Genomic DNA, 22906 nt, shown 5'->3' with positions numbered 1-22906 from the left:
GAAAACACCGAGGACGAATAGAATAGCGGCGCCGCAACATCACTCGTGACGCTCAAACGCTTGCTGTTCATTGGCGTTTAAATCAGGCGTCGCTATTAATGTCGCTCGTGCCGTACGTGAGATAAATATGCACAAATGAGGTAAACAATAAACATGTTTCCCAAAAACAGCACAAAGACTTTAAACAAATTCAGCAAAAGAAAAACTGTAATAAATACTGTATGAAGAAACGCTCGAACCTGCAGCTGTGCTGTCATTTAGGAGGGAGTGGGGCACAAAGTGACACTTTTTGGCTTTGTCTCTATCATTTACATTGTTTTTAGTTACATTCATTATTTTTTAATCAGCAATAAAATAGATTTTTTTAATAGTGAGTTATTTCCCATGATATTGTATTAACAGTTATCATTTTAAAGAATAGTATTTACATTGTTTTCATTTCATTATCATTGTATACCTGAGACTGTGTGACAACTAACCCCGCTGTGTAAAAATGTTTTCAATCCCAGCTATCAGTTACTAGGAGTTGCAGACATGTTTCAAAATGATGATATGTTTTAGGTAACAAGACAGAGATTAAAATAATATAAGGTTGGATTTGGTGACTTGCACACCCAACTTAGGAAAAAAAAAACATAAGATGAAGAAATGTACTTTCATGCCTCCAAATAAATCTTTGTTCAATATCTTACATCAAAACTTTTCACAAATTCACAGAAGATCATCTCACAGTAAGAAAAAAGACCAAAAGCACAGATTGATCAGCCATGTAAAAATATATAAAATAGCCGTCTTAATTAACCCCGCATTTATATTAATTAGAGAGAAATCCCAGAGAAAACCTGATGACATCAACCTAAGAAAAGTCCTGATCATGTCCAGACTCAGTGATCATAACCTCACTATAGAGACAGACAGACAGACAGACCTGCTTACTAAAAGAAGACAGACTGGGTCCATACTGCACATTACATGAGATAGAAACAGAACTGCACTTTTTAACATTATGCACAAATTATACACAAATTAGAGAAACATTTTAACCCAATTTACAAACCACCACAAAGACTTTAACCAGATTTATCAAACTACCATACATACTGGGAGAAGACTTAATAAACTCAAACCTGGCTGTGAGATTCGTCAGGTCCTGTCATGGGAAAATGACAACAAGTGGAACAGAACCACGACTGGGAAATAACCAAAACACATGCACAAAAAGACATGACTCTATTCTACTTTTAAGTGTTATATAAAAGTGTTATAAATCTTTAACATGTATTTGTTTGTTAAATGTTTATTTAATGTTTCTATGCTTTGGCAATCTAAAGATCCTTTTTTATCATGCCAATAAAGCCATTCTCAATCTTGAGAGAGAAAGAGAGACTCTTCCATTCTTTACTTTTTTATCACGTATACTATCTTATATTTGTGTGAAAATGCTTTTTGAGGCTTTGACATGCAGTTTGAATTTTGAATCTAAATAGACCCTAAATGTTTTTTTGAGCGACGTACAGACTGAATTTTAGATCTCATAGATTTACAATACACATAGACCGTAGGCAAATTACTCCAAACACCCTAGCAACCGCATAGCAACCACTTTGAACGCTCTGGCTTTGTCGCCTCAAAATCATTTCATCTGTTCTCACAATCAAGCAATGCTTTCAGATGATACACAACCAACCAGTCAATATATACATCCACAGAAAATACATGTTTATAACACAACACACGTTTCACTGCCAAAATATCATTTGGTGTTTTGAATGTCTATATATCCAGAACTTGTATTCTGTAAAAATATAATATTATTATATTTTATAATTATTAAACATTAAAGAAAACTCAAAATGAAAATCATGTTACAGGACTCAACAAATGTGAAACTGCAAACAAAGTAAAAAAAACTTCATTCTATCTCAGCATTTAAGCCTTCATCTATATCACAAGCTACTTTGTCACTTGCCAGTACAACAAGAAAATAAACACAACACACCACACCTATACAACTGCATAATCTCTGTAGGGTCCTGCTCTTCCTCATACTCTTCCTCATCTGCCTCTCAGATTGTTTCCATTCATTTTTGGTATAAACATATGACACAGCTGTACTACAAAATACACCATGAGCTGCTCTATATTCTTTACAATTAGTAAAAAACATCATTAGAACAAAAGTGTGCAGAACATGGATTTGTTGTTTTTATTTGATAATAACTTTGCCGACTGTGTTTAGAGTTTTGCAAAAGAAGTGCTGGACTTTTGTAAACAGTGTCTAAATTCCTAAACTTGTTTAAGGTTTTGCCAAAATGATTGACAAATGGGTTTAGACCACTAGGAACTATAAGATGTTATTCTACTGAAGTCATGACGTATAAATGATATTCATGAATAACCAGCGCCATCTGCTGCACTTTATAGAAATAAAGAGAAATCTGTGTGTGTGTGTGTGTGTGTGTGTGTGCGTGCGTGCGTGCGTGCGTGCGTGCGTGCGCGTGTGTAAAATGATCAGTACTGAACAGGTAGCAGCCTGCCTGAGACAGTAAAGTATGGATGCTTGTCAGTTACACACACACACACACACACACACACACACACACACACACAGTTGTGTAGCTTTTTGTATTTGCTTCCAGCACATTGAGCCTCAGAGATTCACTTCCTGTCATTCTGACCACCCAAGATGAATAGAGGTGAAGTGTTGTGCTGTGAGCTGCTGCTGTTATTAAATGTTTCTGCATTAAAGCTCTCACCACCACCACCGCCCGCCCTTAATCTCATTCTTGACTCTGTTTCTAGTGGAGGTACGGAGCAGAAGATTAAGTTTCACTCCACACAATCTGATCTTCATTCTGTAGATTTACATTTAGCTTTAAATTTAAAGTTTTTTCATTTAAAAAAAAGAAACATTTAACACACCTACTACCTACAGTACCACAACATGTGTGTGTATTTAACAATGCATGATAAATTTGACTACCAACATTATTTTCCACTCACTCTCAATCTTTCTGTCCTTTCCTATGTTCTGAATTCAAGCTGAAGTGTTATCATTTCTGCATATCATGTCCTATAGGCCTGGTTGAAGATCTTGGTTATTATGATCTCTTGATATGTGAGTTGATCTCCATGAACAGTGTTCAACAGTGTACAGAAGTACATCACTAAATTATCTTCTTTTTAATAAATCATCTTGAAAATTTCCACAAAACAAACAAAATAAATACTATAGTATACACTGTAAAAAATGTCTGTAGAAATCACAGTATTACTGTCAGCTGTTTTCCAGTATCTTACTGTAGATTTAAATTGATTTTATTTACTGCCAACAGTTTGTTTAAAGTTAAATGAACATTGAACATTAACAAGTCTTTATCTTTACAGAATAAAACTATAAAATAACAGCCGCATGCAAAGCATTGCGGGAAGCAGAAATCCTCATCAACCTTTTTCTGTTTTTGTCTTTCAGATTTTGGTTCACAGAATGCTTTGCATGAAGCTGTTATTTTATAGTTTTATTCTGTAAAGATAAAGACTTGTAATGTTTAATATTTATCTAACTTTAAACAAACTGTTGCCAGTAAATAACATACTTTTACATCTACGGTAAATTACTGGCAACAGCTGCATAACTATTATAGCAACATTATTTACACAATAACACTACATTAGTATGTATTAATACAAAGCTTTGACCGAGCAGAAAGAGATCTTGTGTTTGGCTGAGGGAGCAGATCATGTAATTCAACCAATCATCGCAAGGATGTCTCTGTACCGTCCCTCACCTCTGTCCTGTTTTTTGCAGCATATCCTCCTCCGCCCCATCGCTTCACTCCCTGCTGGTATCCCACTTAAGGAGGGGCGAGTACTCATATGCTTTATTTCATATTTGATTACATCTTAATGTAAACTGGTAAAACAGCAGATGAACAAGACTGATGAAAGCAGAGGTGATCCACTATACAGGCCTTATATTAAAGGTCTTGTATTTCAGTCTTCACCAATGAAACATCATATCATCATCAGCTGCTTGTGCATGTTAATTAAATGAAGGGGAAAATACAGTAGCACCAAAAAGAAAAGAAGTGAACTGTACACTTTCTTACACTGGGAAAGTCTGTAAACACATTTTCATCACACACACCTAGTGGAAGTGTAAAGTGAGATGTCAGTAATCTATAATCTTGTGTTATTTTATGTGAATTAAAGTGTTTTTGGTGTGCGGTGATTCACACCACTAGAGGGCAGCGTTCACCCGCAGAATTGTGTGAGCGCGCATGCGCGTGTGTGTCTATACCTGTCTCAGGTTGACGTCGAAAAGAGATTTTGGGGCGGAGAGCATCTGTAACTTTATTTTGAGGTGGAGTTTGAGACTTGAAGATAGAGAGAGAGAGAGAGAGAGAGAGAGAGAGAGAGAGACGGAGAGACGGAGAGATTCATAAACGCATTAATGCGCGCGTTCACATCAATGATCTCAGTTCTGCGAATGTCTCATGTGTGAGTTTAATCAGATTATCCTGAAGAAAACGAGTTTACGCAACGATATATCGCAGCCTTCCGCGCGTCATCTTCAGGTAAGACGCGTTGTGTTTTACTGTAACCCCTTATTGAGTTATTTACAGTAACATACAGTACAAGCATTGATTTATATCAGTTCTTGTCTGTGGTCACTGCCCAGTTGTGTGTTTTTTGTTATTTCTGTGCATGTTGTGATGATGCTGGCAGTGATTTTGTGTGTTACAGTTACAGTCTGACCTACTATAATACTTTATAATTGTTTGGCTGTGATGAGATGATGTGAAGGGAAAGTCCTGCATGCACATGAGGCATGCACGCGCACGCACGAGTTAAAAATCTGCGAGCTCAACGAGAAAACTTGATTTGTATTTTTGTTGAGGAATATGTCTTTTGATCTGTCTGTTAATCTGATAACCTAACAACCTGATGATCTGTTGATATGATAACCTAATAATCTGATAATCTGTTGATCTGATAATATGATGATTTGTTAATCTGATGACCCAATAATCTGACAATCAATTAATATAATAATCCGACGATCTCTTCAAATGGTGATCTAATAATCTGATGATCTGTTCAGATGGTGATCTGATAATCTGATGATCTGTTCTGATGGTTTGAATATATAATAATCTAATCATCTGATGATCTGATAATCTGTTCAGATGGTGATCTGATAATCTAATAATCTGATGATCTGTTCTGATGGTGATCTGAATATATAATAATCTAATGATCTGATAATCTGATGATCTGTTCAGATGGTAATCTTATAATCTGAAAATTTAATAAACTGATGATCTGATAATCGGATGATCTGTTCAGATGGTGATCTGATAATGTAATAATCTGATGATCTAATAATTTATTCAGATGGTGATCTAATAATCTGATGATGTGATAATTTGTTCAGATGGTGATCTGATAATCTGATGATGTGATGAGGTATACTTTATAAAACCGAAACTTTTAATCAGTTGTCTGGTAATCCTCATGACTAAATGAAAGTAAGGAATCTTATGGTGTTGGTTGAAATGTTTTATTACTGCTGCAGATATTTATCTAGTAGTTTCTTCAAACATCCATTATATTTATTATAAAGATGATTAGATTTATAATAATATGATCTTTACTGTTCTTCATCTTATTAAAACTGTGATGTTTTTATTCATAAAAGAAGCGACTGTATAAACTGTGACTGCATTGTTGTTTATTTGAATAGCCCCTCATTCATCTTGTGTTATTGTGTTATTTGTTTATGTTGTTTTGTGAGAACACACACACGCTGAAAAGTTTAAGCATTTATTTACCAGTCAAACCTTGATCCCCTTCACAGCACAATGGGTTACTCTTAATCTTTGCTCTTTTTATTAACAACTGTGGTGCATAAAGTCATAAATAAAGAGTGGAAAAATGAAAAATCCTCCAGCGCTGAAACTTTAAGACGCTCGTGACAGTGATGATGAAGTAAAGATCTCGAGAGATGCTAACAGGGTTTCATTATTTAACATGCTGTGGAAACAATAAACACATCTCCTTAAGAGCAATTTAACAAGTGGACACAAATGTGTGGTGTATTTGTGTGTGTGTTTGTGTGGGAGTGTATTTGTGTGTGTGCAGGTGTGTGTGTATTCGGTTGTGCGTGTGTGCATGTGTCAGAGAGTGCATGTGTGTGAGAATGTATTTGTATGTGTGTGTGTATTTGGTTCTGTGTGTGTGTATGTGTGTGAGAGTGTATTTGTGTGGGAGTGTATTTGTGTGTGTGTGTGTGTGTGTGTGTGTGTGTGTGTGTGCGTGCGTGCGTGCGTGCGTGCGTGCGTGTATTTGTGTGTAAGTGAGGTAAAGGGGTAAAGCAGACGCTGTGAGGCAGGAGAGGGGGAACCTAAAATGTTTGTATAGTAGTTTTATTTTCAACATATATCAGCTGAACCCCACTGATGTTTATCTGATGTGTGCTCTGCTGTCTCTGATCTGGACTGGAGGTTTGTCTACAAGTAACGTAGAGGTTGTTGTTGTTTTGAAATATTGTATGTTTAAGTTTTTGTTTCTTTCATTTGATTGATGAAGTGCTTATTTTTGAGTCCTGCTCAATGTCAGTCGCTCCATTTCATTCATCAACATAAACTACAGTCACACAACACCACACACAAAACAGCTGTTTTATTCTCAAAAATCATAGAGATAAAATCAGAAAGTGTGCGGCGGGAGAAACTCTTGGCATCTGTGTTCAAACCTAACCTTAATGTCCAGAGTAAAGATGATGATGATGATGAAGACGTGAGTGCGTCTGTGAGGTCTTCATCAAAGCTTGAGTCTGCAGGACACGGTGACGCTCTGAAGGCTTTTCTCTGTCTTTGCTTTCATTGAAGACATGAATAGAGACGCTCTGTAATTAAAATCATCAAAAGGTGAAAGAAGTGTTTGGGTTTCCCAGTAAAGCGTGAATGCAGACAGCAGACGCCCTTAAAAGACAACACTGTCTTGAGAAGAGCTCAGCTTCGGCCTTTGTGCTCCAAACATCACAATCAGCCATGCGCTGAACAAAGAACACCAACTAAACACACATACTACTGCTTTTACAACACTTTCACAAACAGCTTTATGTCTTCATATATAGATTTGTGTATTTCACATCATGCTGCAAATGCAATATTATACTGCTGGTGTAAGTTATAGTCAAGACACAACATTAAGTCAAAGATGATGTTTTACTGTAATATATTCCAAATATACTGCTTGGTTGCTTTGGATTAAATGCTTAAAATAAAAGTATGTAAAATGTACAAAACAAAGTTCATAGCCAAGGATATCTGATGATCTTTGGTTTCCTGTTGTTAAACTTTATATTACTGTGGCACTTCTTTATAGTCGTGTGTAGGTTCTACTCCATAGGTTATCCGTAGGCTGTCCGTGACTCTGCGTAGCCTGACGCGCACCTTGCAAAAAATTTAACAATGTGTCCGTTCCACGCAGCCAGCAAATGCTGTGATTGGTCCACTAGAACCCCTCCCTTTAGGTAAAAAATATATGGATTTCTTATAGGCATTTCCACTTGTGACGGTCAGAACAAAAATGGGCCACGTTGAGGAGTGATTTAACTCAAACTGCAATAAAAGTCGCTGTTCGTTTACCTCCATCACTGCTGATCTTCTTTAATCATCGGCTGCTTCTGAAATCTCATACTGAATTAGATGAAGTATCTACTCAACGACTGTTAAAACAGTAGCTACTATATTCACCTTATTTTTCACGACAACAAGGGCGGCGCCATTTCGCTCATTTTGTCAACGTTCTTCCGGCCGCATAGACGATGAGCAGCTGAGGCAGTGACTGAAGGCGACGTGTTAAGCTTAAAAAGCTCACTCGAGCGCCTTTATGTTTCTTTCTTACCAATTTTAAGCCAACTGAGGAACACCCTTATCCCAAGTAATGGTTCGACTACGATGTTCCGGTAACTTTAAACCACGCCTGGTGTTGAAAAGGTGGCCAGTTTCAGGTAAGCTATCTTAGCTAACTTTGTGCTCGTTCGCCTAAAGTTAGATTTGTGATGTCCGTTCTACAAATACACTTAAGATCAGTAACGTTAGTTTATAAAATGCAACTATTTGAATGGTTTTAATTGTCCACCTATATTTTTATATATACGATCGTACAACAGTATATTATAGTACATTGCATTCTTACAGTAGCTCACGTGATTCCTACAAGTTACTGAGATTTCAGATGCTAGAATGTCAGTTCATTTCTCATTCAGATATTGATAATGACCTATTAAACAACGTATTATTTAACACTGAAGTTAAAGGTTGTGTGTATAATGTTTCTGTCTCTTTTTAATGCATCTCTCTCTTACACACTGTTCTGTTTAAGTATGGGTGCCATTTATATATTAATTCTCATGATGCAAGTTTATTTTAAATACTAATATAAAAATGTTTATGGTTATATTGTTTTCACAGATGCATTGATGTTTAGTGATGCAGTGGACAACTGTGAGGATGATACAATCAACATGTTCCTAAACTGTGATGCAGAAACACAATGGGAGCATCCATCCGTCTCTGACCACAACTACACTTTAAAATCACAACTCAACCTGAAGCAACCTACATCTGAACTGGGGAAAACAATGGTGCGGTTTCCCGGACAGGGCTTATCCTGGTCCCAGGCTAAAATGCATATTTGAGCTACAATAATTTAAAAACACCTTTTACTGACATACCTCAACATATATGAGTGCCATTGTTTTGTCACAAGATGCGCACCAGTCTTGTTTTTTTGTAGGATTTGTTTGTAAAAACTAAAATGTCCTAATATAATTAAGGCCTAGTCCTGTAAACCCTGTCCGAGAAACTGCTTCAATGCTTCTGCTTCAATGTGTTGAGCTGGCACAAATGTACATATCTCTGCTGAGAAACAACCATCTTTGGTTCAGCTTTACACAGGGTTGATATTGCATCCATTACACAGTCGCCAAGCACTTTACCAGTACATACACCAACAGCTTCCAGATAAACACTTGGGATCAGCTCCTGATGAATCCGATAAAGCTGTGTCTTAATTTATTGCAGGGTGGTCTTGCTTTACCGGTTGTAAAGTTACATTAAACCTTCATATGTGATCAGATGTCATGCAGTGATATTAAACATTTACAGTGTGATCAGATGTTGTGCATTTATATTAAATCTTTACAATGTGATCAGATGTAACCTGCCATGCAGTTATATAAACCTTTACAGTGTGATCAGATATTATCTGTAAGGAATTTCTTAAACCATATGTGAGCTTTGTAGATTCCACTTAAAAGGATTTAAGTCTCATGATTTGAAGGAATAAGTGTTGGCAAGTTTGCGAATGAATTCTATCATGGTACATTACCACATAAAAACGAAATAGTTATTGGACTGGCTAAGGTGCACATTTGCTATAAAAAAGACGAAATCACTGTGTAAATATTGGTAGACATACTTTTAATAATTTTCAATGCTGCTCCATCAACTCCTGACAGGACGAGGTAATTAAATATGCCAGGTTACTTGCCGCGGCCGATTCATATCGTCTAACCACGAGACGATTGATGGGACATTATAAGACTATCCAATCGTCGTATGAAGTTTTAACCGTGCTCCTAATTTAAAACATTTACAGCAGTAGCGATATTGGTCATTTCACTAAAGTTATAGTGAACTACAAACAATCTTCTAACCACCAAACTAACCACCGAATGCACTGTGCCATATTACCAGCGGAAGTCGGTTGACAAAATGCGGAAGAGCAAAGAATTAAAAAGGGGCGTGGCGGAATAAGGTGAATAGTATGATATGGATAGTATGAATGAATTCGGACGTATAACATCACCATTTTTGATACCTCACGTGACATATGTCATCATAACTTAAGTTAGTCGTCACTGGAATGATGTTAAAGCTGCAGTCCGGCACTTATTTGGGTTTAAAAATATAAAAAAAAAAACATAACCTGCCAGTGTTCAAAACTATCTGCTTGCCTTAGCCCCGATTCAAAACGGTAAGCTTATAATAATGATTTTAATTCCAGTGGTACTGGTGGATTTCCACGGGAAATTCGAGCATGTGTTTACCTCATTACATCATTTCTGCGGTTATATTGCATGTGAGGATGATATATTTATAACCTTTCTCACAGCACTTGGTGAACATCTGCAGTGCTTAGTTATATAAAATAAAGCAATAAACCCCGAGAAGCAGTGGGTTACCAGTGCATTTTATAACAGCTAAGGGGCGTTGTTAGGCACGACGCGAAGCGGAGTAACTAAACCCCCTTAGCTGTTATAAAATGCACTGGTAACCCAACGCTTCAAGGGGTTTATTGCGTTTATAAAACGGTTACTTCATATGCATAACGTTAGCGGGATTTTATAAAATAAAACACAAATAAGTTGTAATTATATTAGTACAAATATTACTCTTCCGCCAAACAAAGTAGTTCCTCAGAATCAAGTGTGACTGAAACAGAGCGCAGTTCCCAACCAACAGAGATGCAGCAAAGACACAATGAAAATATGATTTAAGACTGTGGTGTTTATTTTATAAATCACCATTTATCTAATTTATACATTGACATTTATATTGTGCTGTTGAAGTGATGATCAAATATGTTTGGAAGCATGCTGAACTCTTTCCCCGTCAGCGTTTTTTTTTTTAAGTTGCCACCCAGTTTTAGTTTTATGCCTTGCAGAAAAATTATCTTCTTAAATAAACATAAAATATCAAATGAAAGAACAGACCATCCGCTTTCAAACAAAAACAAACAAAAAAACCTTCATTCATCCTACCTTCATTGTTCTCTTATCACCCCTCAAATTTTTTAGCTAAAAGCGGAGATAATTCCATTTTTGTGAAGAACTTTAGTAAGAGATCAGATTCAAAGCCATCAAAACTTACACGCTGTGTTTTCAGTGTTGAGTGAATGCGTCAGTGTTTAAGTTGGGTAAGATCGCCACCCAGTGGATAATAGCGGACGTATGAACTTGACTTATAAACTCCTCAGACAACGTTTTCTCTTTATCGACGAGATGACTCAACAATATTTATTGACATTTATCTGGATATCGCCATTAATTGTGCAATTGTAGACTAATTAAAAATATGATTATAGACTGTGGTGTTTATTTTCATAAATCAGTACGCAGCAACAGGGGCGCAGTGATACTTATGTAATGTGGTCTGAACCGTGAGGTTACCGGTGTATTTTATCACGGATTAGAACGCGTTTCAACCAATCAGAATGAAGAACCAGAACTGCCCGTTTTATAAAGCTGTTTTTAGATGCCCATTGATTGATTGGTAAGCTTCTGTTTTTAGTAATGTTTTAATGCGTGTGTTTCTGTAAACCCGTATAAACTGACTGTCATCAAGTCACGTGCAAACAACAGCGTAATGTATGGAATCATATTACAGCGCACACTTAAAATATCCTGTAGTGCATCCTTACTATCAAGATAACATAATAGCCAATGTAATACTGTGTCTTCTGCACGACATGTAGAGAAATACACGCCACGTGAGTAACTTAACCGCGTGATGTGTAATAAGAATATTACATGACAGCAAATATAAATAAATGAAAATATGTGACTTACTTCAGGAATATCATCTTCATCCAGTCGATCTTCCATTGATCTGTAAGGTTCTCCACAGGGATAAATAAAGTATCTAACTAAGATTAACGTTTCTTTACTTTTCCTCATTGTCCAGACATAACTGAAGATCTTACTCACGTGTGTATATAAAGTTTATCATCCAAATACACAGTATTTAGTCTTTAAATTGGATAAAACAATCAGATAATGAAGTTAGCCAGGATGAGAGTATCCACAGGAATGCGGTGATTGACAGATTCTCCTCAATACATTGTGTTCATCCGCGCTGTTTCGTGCCAAAGTACAACCCACGGAAAGTTGATTATTCCATGAATAGTTGCAATTGCAGATTTCGAACAGAGATGGTGACAAAGACTAAAAAGGCCGGACTGCAGCTTTAAACTAGCGCAATTTAACCACAAGAGACAGCTGTTTAATAGATGTGTTTGCAATATTTATATTTCAATAGAGCCGGGTTACCGCTTCTGGACATTTTTAAATAAAACGCCTCTCCTTCTTCTTCTTCATTGGATAACTCCTCTCCCGATGGATAACGGGATAGTAAAGGGTCCATAGAATGAACACTTTGAAATCTTGCCGGAAGTAGTAGTAAAACATCCGGGTACTTTTCACCTAGTGTTTTTGTAATACTATGAATTTGGACATGCTACTCACCTCGCCTACTGCTTTTCACCTACAAGCTGCTTCTTCTTCAGGTGTCGCACTGCGAGTCGACTGTGGGTTACTTGCGTGGATATACTGCCGACTGCATGTGTAATTGCATGGTGACACAGACGACGTTAATAAAGAAGAGTTGCATTTTGTGTAGAAGAACCATGAGGTTGGACTCAAAAGTGCATGCAGGATCTCTTTCTATACCTTCAGGTGTTTGAGACTCAACAGTAGAAATCAACCTTTCACCCTGCGTGTTATCGCTCACAGGCAGAGATCTCATCAGAATCCTGAGAGCGATGACCATAATAATGTTTCAAACCTTCAGACAAAAATCAAAACTGAAGTTTAAAGGGACACTTCACCCATTTGCATTAAGCTTTGGGTAACACTTTATTTTACGACCCGCAAAGTACCGCGTAATTAAACCGAATTTACAGCGTACCTATTTGTAACAACAGAGTACCTCTACAGTACGTACTTGTAGTTATAAGGGAACAATATTTTAAGTTTGGGGTAATAAGGGGGTAAGAATATATGGAAAATTAACTATTTGATCTGTATATGTATACATGAGTTACCAGGTAACTCTTATATTTGCGGGCTGTAAATTAAAGTGGGGCTTATTCCCCGATTGTTCTGTGTATGTACCAAGTAACTCTCATATTTGCGGGTTGTAAATTAAAGTGGTGCTTTGTTCACACCTCTTGTTATAAATGTTATAGGGTAAATACCATAATACAGAATATTGTTATTTTTATTTTAAAACAACTTATTTCAAAACATCTTTAAAACACTATAATTAAGCCAACACTTAATGTTTATTATCACATAACTTTTATTTAAAATAAAAAGTCATGACAATTTTTTATTGTTTTTGCGGCTTGGCTTCCTCTGTTGGTGTTCTTGTCCACTCGGATGATGAGTTGATGTCGTCTCACAAATGCTGTTCTGCATTACATATAAAAAACATAAATGAATGCCTTCAGTTAATGTTTCTTCACTGTGCCTTGACAGAGTTTTCTGAGCCAGTTACGTTAATAACTTTAAGCTAACTTATGTGCTAGCTAACCTGCTACCGTTAGATGGCAACTTTCTTGAAAAAACATTGTTTGAAATGCGTGAGTCATGTATTAACAAAACCAGTCACCTTATCCAGCATGCGGATCCTGCTAACATCACTCGCAGCCGTACTCCACAGTGTAGAATGTTTTTAAAACCTCTTAAAGAAATTTTACCTCAGGATCGCGTTCCAGCAGGCAAACCTCCTGCAGACGGCCGCACGCTCTACACCTGCGCAGTAGCCTACGCATGTAGTCGTCTTTTGCTTTAGTGGGAGCTGATATCTGCTGTTGTTTCATTCTGGTTTGCCATTGCATAAATTATATTTGGCTAAAATACTTGTGTTTACAGTAAATAAATTGCAAAGCACCACTTCAAATATGTCCACAAATGTAGGAGTTTCCTGGTAAATAGGGAATAAGTTGCTATTTTTATTGTACTTACCTTAAAAAAAAAAGGATAACCACATTAAATCAGCTGGACTTTTTTTATTAAAAGCAAGTAATATAGGCTACTAAAATAAAAGTGATATGCTGTTATATTTATTTGCCGATGTGGCTCGTAGACATTGACTGTATACAACATTCAGTAGTCAATATGAAAAATTCACAATAAAAATAAAATAAAAACATAAAACATAATTTCCCCATAGACTTGACTAAGTCATAGATACCACGTAATATTACAATAGGTACTCTGTTGTTATAAAATACTTATAAATTATTTATACTATAATTCTTCATATTCTTACCCCCTTATTACCCCAAACTTAAAATATTGTTCCCTTATAACTACAAGTACGTACTGTAGAGGTACCCTGTTGTTACAAATAGGTACGCTGTAAATTCGGTTTAATTACGCTGTACTTTGCGGGTCGTAAAATAAAGTGTTACCAAGCTTTGTATAGTTAGAACCCCAGTCATGTTTTTGAATGGTCATGCATCATTTCCTCAGTTGCCGCTGAGACAGGAGAAATACAAATTTCAGTGATGCACTTCCTTCTTTCAATGATGTAAAAATCATCATTTTGCATCATTGAAAGAAGGAAGTCTAATATCTTTGTTGAGGGGGTGAGACTATAAACACCCCTTTTCTCTGTCAAATAGGCACCAAATTTCGAAATGTATGTTAAATTTTGACTACAAATATGACACACTTTCAATAAAGATTAATGTTTCTGCGGGTGAAATGCTCCTTTAAGAATATTTCAACTAAAATCTTTAAGAAGACCACAGACACACAGCGTGAAATGAAGCACAATCCTGTTTCATTCATTCACAATGTCAATGAAAAAAGCAGGCGAGAGACCTCCATCTCTTTTCCTCACTGATTAGTGACTTTCCTAAAGCAATTTCCTCTCCTAACAACTACAAAGAAGAAATATCAATGGAAACATTTGAAGCAGAGGGGATTTCTGTCAGCCTGATGTCTGTTTTTAGTCGGTCAGAAGCAAATGAGCTTAATCAACAAAGTCTCGGTAAAGTCAACTTGAGATTTTACCCAATTTAAAAATATTGGAGAAGGTGAGAGAGACACTGTCAATGCTACAACATCATCTCAACACATCACATATAAACATTGCCTATGATAAAGCAGATTCTGAAGGACGGGGCTTTCCGAATAAAACTCCCATGATGCTCAGTGTTGACATGAAAACGTGTATTGTTTATGATTAATGCCCACGCCAACATTCACACGCTTTCTTATTATATATACATTTACATATAAATTTTGTCTTAATGAATATTTACCTTTATTATTGTGTTGTGTTTAACATTAGATCATTATTCTGAACAAGCCCAGATCTAGTCAACAATCCTACAACTAGTTTATGTATGGTGTAAAGTACTCTGTAAAGTATCTGTGCTTTATCCCAGTGCTTTATCCCAAGTTGTTTTTATCTACATTAAAAATGTTGTACTTTCTTATTAAAAAAAGAAAAACATTGAGTGTGTTTACATGTCTTAGGCCAATTATAAACGAATAACGTGGGGTCATGTAAACGTGTAAAACGGTTTTCTTTTATCGGGGAAAGCCCATAAATGGCGTAAGCAAAAACCGATCGTCACAGGTAGTTTTTTGGTCATTACCCCGATTTTGCATGGCATGTTAACACCTTAACCGGCTTTCTCACAGTTTTGTTTATGTGCGCATGTCTTCATCTGTGTCAGATAAATGTCACACGTAGAAGTAAGTGCAAAGTAATGCATAAAAGTCTGCGCTTGACTGAAGCAGTTGGTAGAGAAAAGCTCATCTTACATTTCCAGGTTGGACACGAAAAGACATACAATAATATAGCTTAAGACAGATATGCCGTCGGCTTTTTGAACAACTATTATGTACTATAGGCAGTGACGTCACTACCTGCGAGAAACCTGAGGAATCTCCAAGTCCCATGTAAACGCAATTTTCTGCTTAGCCGGTTTATTGATATGCATGTAAACGCATGAAAACAGTTTTCTACAAAAAGCTGATTTTTAATAGTTATCCGCTTCTTCTGTACATGTAAACGCACTCAGTGATGAAGTACAGAGACTTAAATAAAGTAAAAATCCTGGAGTATTTCAGTTCTTTGTATGAGATGATCAGACATTAATGTCCCATTAAGTTTGAATCTCTTAGGATTGTTATTTGTAATTGGAAAGGCCGTTCTGTAAGTAATAACGTCTCATCTGAACCCTTCCCCTAGGAAGAGATATTTCAGGTCTTTAACGATAAGGATAATGATACTGTGTGTATTTATCTTAGATTACGTGGTAGTTATGAGATTAATAACCTCGGGCGGCGAGTCTGCGGTCGGCTTTCAAACAGAGACAAGTCTGGACAGAAATCATCCGGGTGGATTTGTGTTTGGAGTGAATCTGTTCTTCAAACATACTGAGGTGCATTCCAGTCCAGAAGAAGAAGCACGACTCTCAATCTGGATTGTGATGAAAGTGTTTTTGGGTGGGTGTGTAATGAGCGGTGGAGGGGGGGGGACTCAGTCATTTGGCAGCCGCTTCATTTCCTGCAGAAATCACTTTTTACTTCTCAAAGTCCTTTCTTAATCCTCTGATGAAACGCAGGGCCGCGGGGGTTTGTAATAGACAAACATTTCTTTTTACTTTCCGTCAGACTGACTCTGCGGTTGTTCTTGTGTACGTGCGTTAAAGAAAGGTGCTTCTGCTTCATTAAAGCTGCTATAGTTAAAGGTTTGGATTGGCTTGTCATTTTCTAGAAGTCTTATTTTATATATGTATGTAAACTATTTGTCCGTTTATTCCTCTAAAGAGTGTTATAATACCGTAGTAGTATTTTCAATGCTTTAATGTTCCATTGGTGGTGCAGAATTGAAACTCAATAGTTTAGTAACGGTGAACTACTGTAAGAAATGTGCACTGAAACACAATGACATTAAATCTATTTCTTAAACGTGTGTCTTTTGTTATTGTTGTCTCTAGCTCAAATGTGTTCACTGATGTTATCAGCGTATATGACTCTTGGTGTTTACATGGATTCGTCTGTATATATTGAAAGCAACTGCAGTCATATAAACATCTCTTATCCTCACACATCCAGTAAACAACGCTATCATACAACGCTGCTCTTATCTCATGCAGCTGATTCAGAAACACATTCATGCTGAAAACAAATGACTTTCATAATGAATTGATCACCAAATAAGATCATGGCATGTTTTCTTTATTTTTTGTCAAAGCGTTATTTCTGAATGACCTGAGGCCTGGATTAAGTGGATTTGAATGAACGTATGATACATGCCGAAAGCATTTGGTTAATATCATAATCTCATGTTTGAAGTTTAGCTACTTTAGCGATCTGATCTCCTCATATGTTGTTTTAGTACGGTCAAGCTGTGTTTGACTGTAGTCCGGAGAGAAACAGTGAAAGGTTTGTGAAACACTGATGGAATAGTAATGTGTCATGATGAAGGCAGACGTTGGTTTTAAAGGCCCTGAAGACAAACATCAATGTCTGGCATTATACGGGATTGTCTTGTGTTACAATCTCTGTACAGAAGCCTGCGAGCTGTGAGGTTTTTAAAAGGCTTGCGTTGCTTTGAAGTCGATTTCTCTTCTCACTGTGAAATGGGTGTGAAAACAAAGATGATGTCAAAGTTTTAATGTGCTTTTCTACTCAATTTAATGCAGAAAGAAAATCTTTATATTGATTAAAATACATGTTCATATATATGATGTTTTCAGCTTATGTAGATCAAACCTCTAACCAGTGACTTTATTATAACATATAAGAGTATGAGAATGTTATTCATCTATTGGTTAGAAAGACAGACAGTAAATCTAGTGTAGTATGAGGTCAAGGGTCAAAGTGTTTCATGCACGCATTCATTCGTTTTCTTTGACACATGTATGCAGCAAACACACACGATAAAGATATAAACTCTGCGTGACATGCAGACACACGTGCATTAGTTTCAGTATTTACACACGACTTAATAGTTGTCCTGTCGTTTTCTCCTCTCAGATCTCCTCAGCTGGAAGACGCAAACATGAGCCGAAAAGCAGACCAAACACCATCGTGTCTTCTGTGTCTTTTGCTGGTAAGTGCTACTGATGTCAAATATCAAGTCAAGTTTAAGACGTAATGATCAATGTACAACTTCATAAGATAGTCTCATGTTAATGTTGATCATAAACTCTCAAGGTGTCGATCCGTCTCTGCTTTACTCGCTTGTCCTCATTCATGTTTGCGGCACAAAATCTATCTGGCAGCTTTCCCAGACTGTAATTTCTCACTGCAGTCCCATAATGATAGGCTTTTAATTCCCTTTCCAAAAAGCCACGAGACATTAAAGAGACGAGACGACCGAGACACACCAGAGAGGAGATACGCTTAATCCCAACACCTAGATTCAATTCAGCCTTTGTTACAGAACTGCTGTTACTTCATAATGTCTGAAATATTCAACTAATATTATACAAAAAATACAACACCTCTTTAGGAAATTATTTCTAATGATCAAAAAACAATGAAAAGTTCAAGACACCATCTGAACACCAATCATCAAACCACACACACAGGATTGTGGGATACTCTCTCAAATATAAATTTAATTAGGGCTGGGTATCGATTCAGATGTTCCAGATCGATTCGATTTCAATTCACGGTTAAATTTTTTGATTCCGGTTCTCGGTCCGATTTTTATACTCGATTCTCGATTCAACTCAATGAATATAGATTTTATACAAATACTATTTTAAAAGTCACAACACTGTCGTCATCGTCTTGTGTCTAAAATCTAAAATGCTTCTATACCTATGTCTTTTTATGTAAAGGTGGCATCAACGTTGATAAAGCCCCTCAAACCGCTATATTAAGCACTGAATGAATGAATGACAGGCTCGCCTCTCGCTCCTTGGTAAAGGCAAAAAAAAGAGGGTGACATCTAGTGAAGAAGACTAGTAAAATTAGATTAAAGTTAATCTTACGTTCAATGTTTGCTGAAATAAATATGAAAAAAATGTATTCTGCTCTTTGAGAATCGATTTTGAATCGACCACGTAAAAAAACAACGATTAATCAAAAAAAAAAATTTTTGCCCAGCCCTACATTTAACTATGAAAGAGACCAGAGGACCCCAAACGTACACACTATTACACAGTATAATCCACATTCATTCTAGTTTTATTTCTTCAAGTATAAATTCTGTTGGGTTGGATAAAGTAACCAAATGTGAGTCAAGGCAAAACAATCATTGAGTTATTTGTGTATTTTGGCTTTATCACCCACAGAGTTTCTCAACACACACACAAACACACACACGCAAACACGCACACACACGCACGCACGCACGCACACACACACATTAATTTACTTCTGCTTACATCCACACAGAAAATGTTTGACCGGCGTAACTCAACACAGATAGACAAACAGATGAAGTCATATGAGATTTATTATAACTCAAAGTGATGTAAGGATGTCATTAATATTGTGGGCGGGGCCAGAAATTAAATAGTTGTAAGTAAATGATTTATATAGCTGCATGTTTATTTTTGTGTTCATGTGTGTGTGTGTTTGTGTTTGCAGGTGTCCAGTGTTTGTGCTGTAGAGGCCGAGTACTCAAACTGTGGTGAAAATGAGTTTTACAATCACACAAGTAACAGTTGTCGACCGTGTCCACAGTGTCAACCAGGACAAGAGCCGTACATGGTAAGAAATCCACACAAACGCTCAAAATAACACCAGAGGAGATTTTCTTCACACAGCGATTAGTGACCACATCTGTTGAGGACACAAGCTGTATTGTTTTCATTTGTTTCACGCTCATAATGTTTGAATGTTTTTGGTTAAGAAGGTTTGTGATCTGACTGTAGACCACCCATACAGAAAGCGTTAACACACCGATGTTTCGATTTTTATGTGAAATGTTTAATATTGAGTAGATGAAACCGAGCTCAGTGTACTGAAGGATCATTGGCACTTACAATCACCTCACAGCGACACTTTTATTTAAGATAAGATAATAACAACATACATCATGTCACAATCATGACTTTTTAGGTCTCCATGGAAACTTTACTGAAGATTCATCTCTGTACTTCAGATGGATTTCAGGGATGCTTTCAGACAGAAAGAGAGTTACCGTAGATAGTTTGAAGTGGTTATGAAAATCAAATCTAAGATGAAATGTGCATGTGAAGCCTGTAGAGGTGTAATTGAGAAGATGTGTGATGTAAAGTAAAGTGAAGTGAAGTGTATGTGTGCAGGTGAAGTGTGTGTGAACTGTATGTAACATGAAAGGAATCTGTGAATCCCAGAGGCAGCGATTATAAATCAAACAGAGAGACATCAAAGCTCTTCGTCTCAGCTCCAGGACACTCAGATGGCTCTTCTCTTCTCTTCTCTTCTCTTCTCTTCTCTTCTCTTCTCTTCTCTTCTCTTCTCTTCTCTTCTCTTCTCTTCTCTTCTCTTCTCTTCTCTTCTCTTTACATTAAATCAATGTTTCTCCTCTATTAACCCTTACATACAAAATAACTGAAAGTTTTCTGTGTGTGTGTGTGTGTGTTAGGTTTAGTGCAGTGGGTTTAATTTTTTAAGTTTTTTGTCTGTAACTGAGATTGACTTGTGTGTGTTTAGGTATGAATGCTGTTTATAAACAACTGTTCTGTGTTCAGTAACTGATGAGAAATACTCAATACTCATTGAATGAACTGTACAATCTCAAAGTAGATGAACTTGTTTATATTGTTTTGATCATTTCTGTTGTTTGTTCACATTTAAAAGAGTTTTCATGATGTCTGGATTATGATATGTAAAGCGGTTAAAGAGTTATGATGAAGAGTATGAAGACTTCTCACTCAGTGTTTCTCATTAAACATCACTGAAATCTGGCAAGTTGTGCAACTGAGCACCAGAAGTGAACGTTGGTCAATATGCAACGATTCAAACCAGCTGTATTTCAAATGAACTTATTGTAAAAACAAAGTGAAACCATGAGAGAAATCTTGATCTCTTATTGTTATATGCTGCTGTATATACTCTAATATGAAGCAGATATAAATAAATGTTGTTTGTGTTTTACAGAACTGTGGTTATGGTACTAAGGATGAAGATTATTCCTGTATCCCGTGTCCTGCTGGGAAATTTTCTAAAGGCAAATATGAGATCTGTCGTCGACATAAAGACTGTGATTCTCTGTACCGAGCCACGATATTAACAGCAGGGACTTTAGAGAGCGATGCCGAGTGTGGACCATGTTTACCAGGGTAAGAAAGTTTACACACGTTATCAGCGGATGATGTCCACAGACTCTCGTCACTTTAAGATAAAGATATACGTTTAGTGTTGCTTTTTATTTTTATAGTTTTGGGGCCTGGTGCTAAGAAAGAGTCAGGCTTGTTTTTTCAAGGCTCTGGAAAGTTTTTGAAAATAAACATACATAGCCACAGCTCCTTGAATTTATAAAGTTTTTTATAAAAAAAGTTCATATTATTCCCTAGGGCTGCACGATTACAGGAAAAATTATGATCACGATTGTTTTGCTCAAACTTTTGATCACGATTAAAAATACGATCATTCTTTTAGTGAAGAACTTCTATTTACTTCAGTATTTTTATTACACTTTACAGCCATTTATATAATATTATATACATTTTATAGGCCTATATTATAAAATATTTTATTGTTTTGTAATATCCACAGCTCCCATTCTCTTAGATCTTTTTAAAACATGTAAAATAATTCCGCAAAATTCCGCATAGATTTTGCCAAAGAAATCAGCAGAAATAACAAAAATAACTCCTTACACAGATTCCTTACAGCTGTACGACTATTGCAGCAATTAAAGCAGTTCAGTTTTAACTGGCAAAATTATAAAATATCTTTTATTTATGTTAGAGCCTTTTTTGTTTGTTAAATTAAGGTTTTTGATAATGACCAAGCGGATAGCGGCCGACAGCTAACGTCATGGTGACGACTTGTTTAATCAAATGAGCCTCTCAAATCAACAATTAACTTGCCTACAATAACGTCTATATAATATATATATTTTCAGCATATAACAATGTTAGTTTAAATGTTTATTATCAACACACTATTTTTTAAAAAGCGGAGGGGGGCTGCTCTGTTGCTCGCAGTCGCGGCGGGGTGCAGAAAAATAATTAATCAAAACAAAATGAAATAAACATGAAACGAAATAAACATGCAGGTTGCCTTACCTTACACATTCGCTATGCATCAATTAAAATTCAAGGCTTTACACCGCATTTTTACATGACTACCGAAATAAGTCTTTTATAGATTATGCACAGTATTTAAGGTTTTTATTCAGTTCTCCATATTCCCCGATGCGCTGAAGGTCCTGCTGCTGGCGGAGACGCTAAACACCGTTGCAACAGGTGCATTGTAAATGTGCGTGGTGGACTCGTGCGATAGGTTAAACGTCTTTCTTTTACAATTTATCAATGTCTCAACGTTTCTTTTAATTAAATTATGATATATAAAGGTGGAGAAACCATAAAAAAATCCAGAGGCCTGGCCGCATATCAACTGTGATGTTAAAATTGGTCCAAAACCCGACCCAATGGGCGTAAAAAGGCTGAAATGCAGGGCTCTAATATATATTTATATCAAATTAAAATTAAACTAAAATAAAAACAAAACATTTTTGAATAAAAAATGCCTATGATATGCCTTTTATGTGGCAATATTTTTTTTTTAAACCCCTTGCTGCTCAAGGTGCTTATTGGACACATATCCTTGGCTAACTTACATTATACTCGATCCGTTATTGTTGTCTGTGTCGTGGATGGTCGGGGATTTTTTATGGTTGCGGCTTGTGTCTTCAGCTTTTGAAACTCTTGATATTTCACGTTTGGACGGAACAAGAGCACAGTTTGTACAAGTCTCGTGACTTACCTGATCAACATCACTTTCCTCAAATCCGAAATATCCAAACAATGGAGTAAGCCTATATGACCCTTTTTGGGAATGAAACATACATATTTCTGCACTTTCTTCTTGTTGCTCTGCCATTATGTTCGAATGACTGTAAATCTCGTGATGCTA

At 36.5% G+C, this 22906-nt stretch overlaps 1 protein-coding gene and 1 long non-coding RNA gene across 2 annotated transcripts in view; both read left to right on the top strand.

The window, feature by feature from the left end:
* The first annotated feature begins 4433 nt into the window (after nt 1-4433).
* edar (ectodysplasin A receptor) overlaps nt 4434-22906 on the top strand; it is a 31442-nt gene continuing 12969 nt past the window's right edge. The window contains exons 1-4 of the mRNA XM_065252433.1: nt 4434-4577; nt 17861-17936; nt 19427-19549; nt 20924-21105. Coding sequence (XP_065108505.1) covers nt 17886-17936; nt 19427-19549; nt 20924-21105 — 356 coding nt within the window. The 5' untranslated portion in view covers nt 4434-4577; nt 17861-17885. The remainder of the gene's footprint in view (nt 4578-17860; nt 17937-19426; nt 19550-20923; nt 21106-22906) is intronic.
* LOC141280840 (uncharacterized) lies at nt 7755-9223 on the top strand. Its single transcript, XR_012335126.1, has 2 exons — nt 7755-8020; nt 8484-9223. It is a non-coding gene; the product is annotated as an uncharacterized lncRNA (long non-coding RNA).

The sequence above is a fragment of the Paramisgurnus dabryanus genome, chromosome 15 (assembly GCF_030506205.2).
Source record: "Paramisgurnus dabryanus chromosome 15, PD_genome_1.1, whole genome shotgun sequence".
NCBI lineage: Eukaryota > Metazoa > Chordata > Actinopteri > Cypriniformes > Cobitidae > Paramisgurnus > Paramisgurnus dabryanus.
This window is presented reverse-complemented; position numbering and strand designations above follow the sequence as displayed.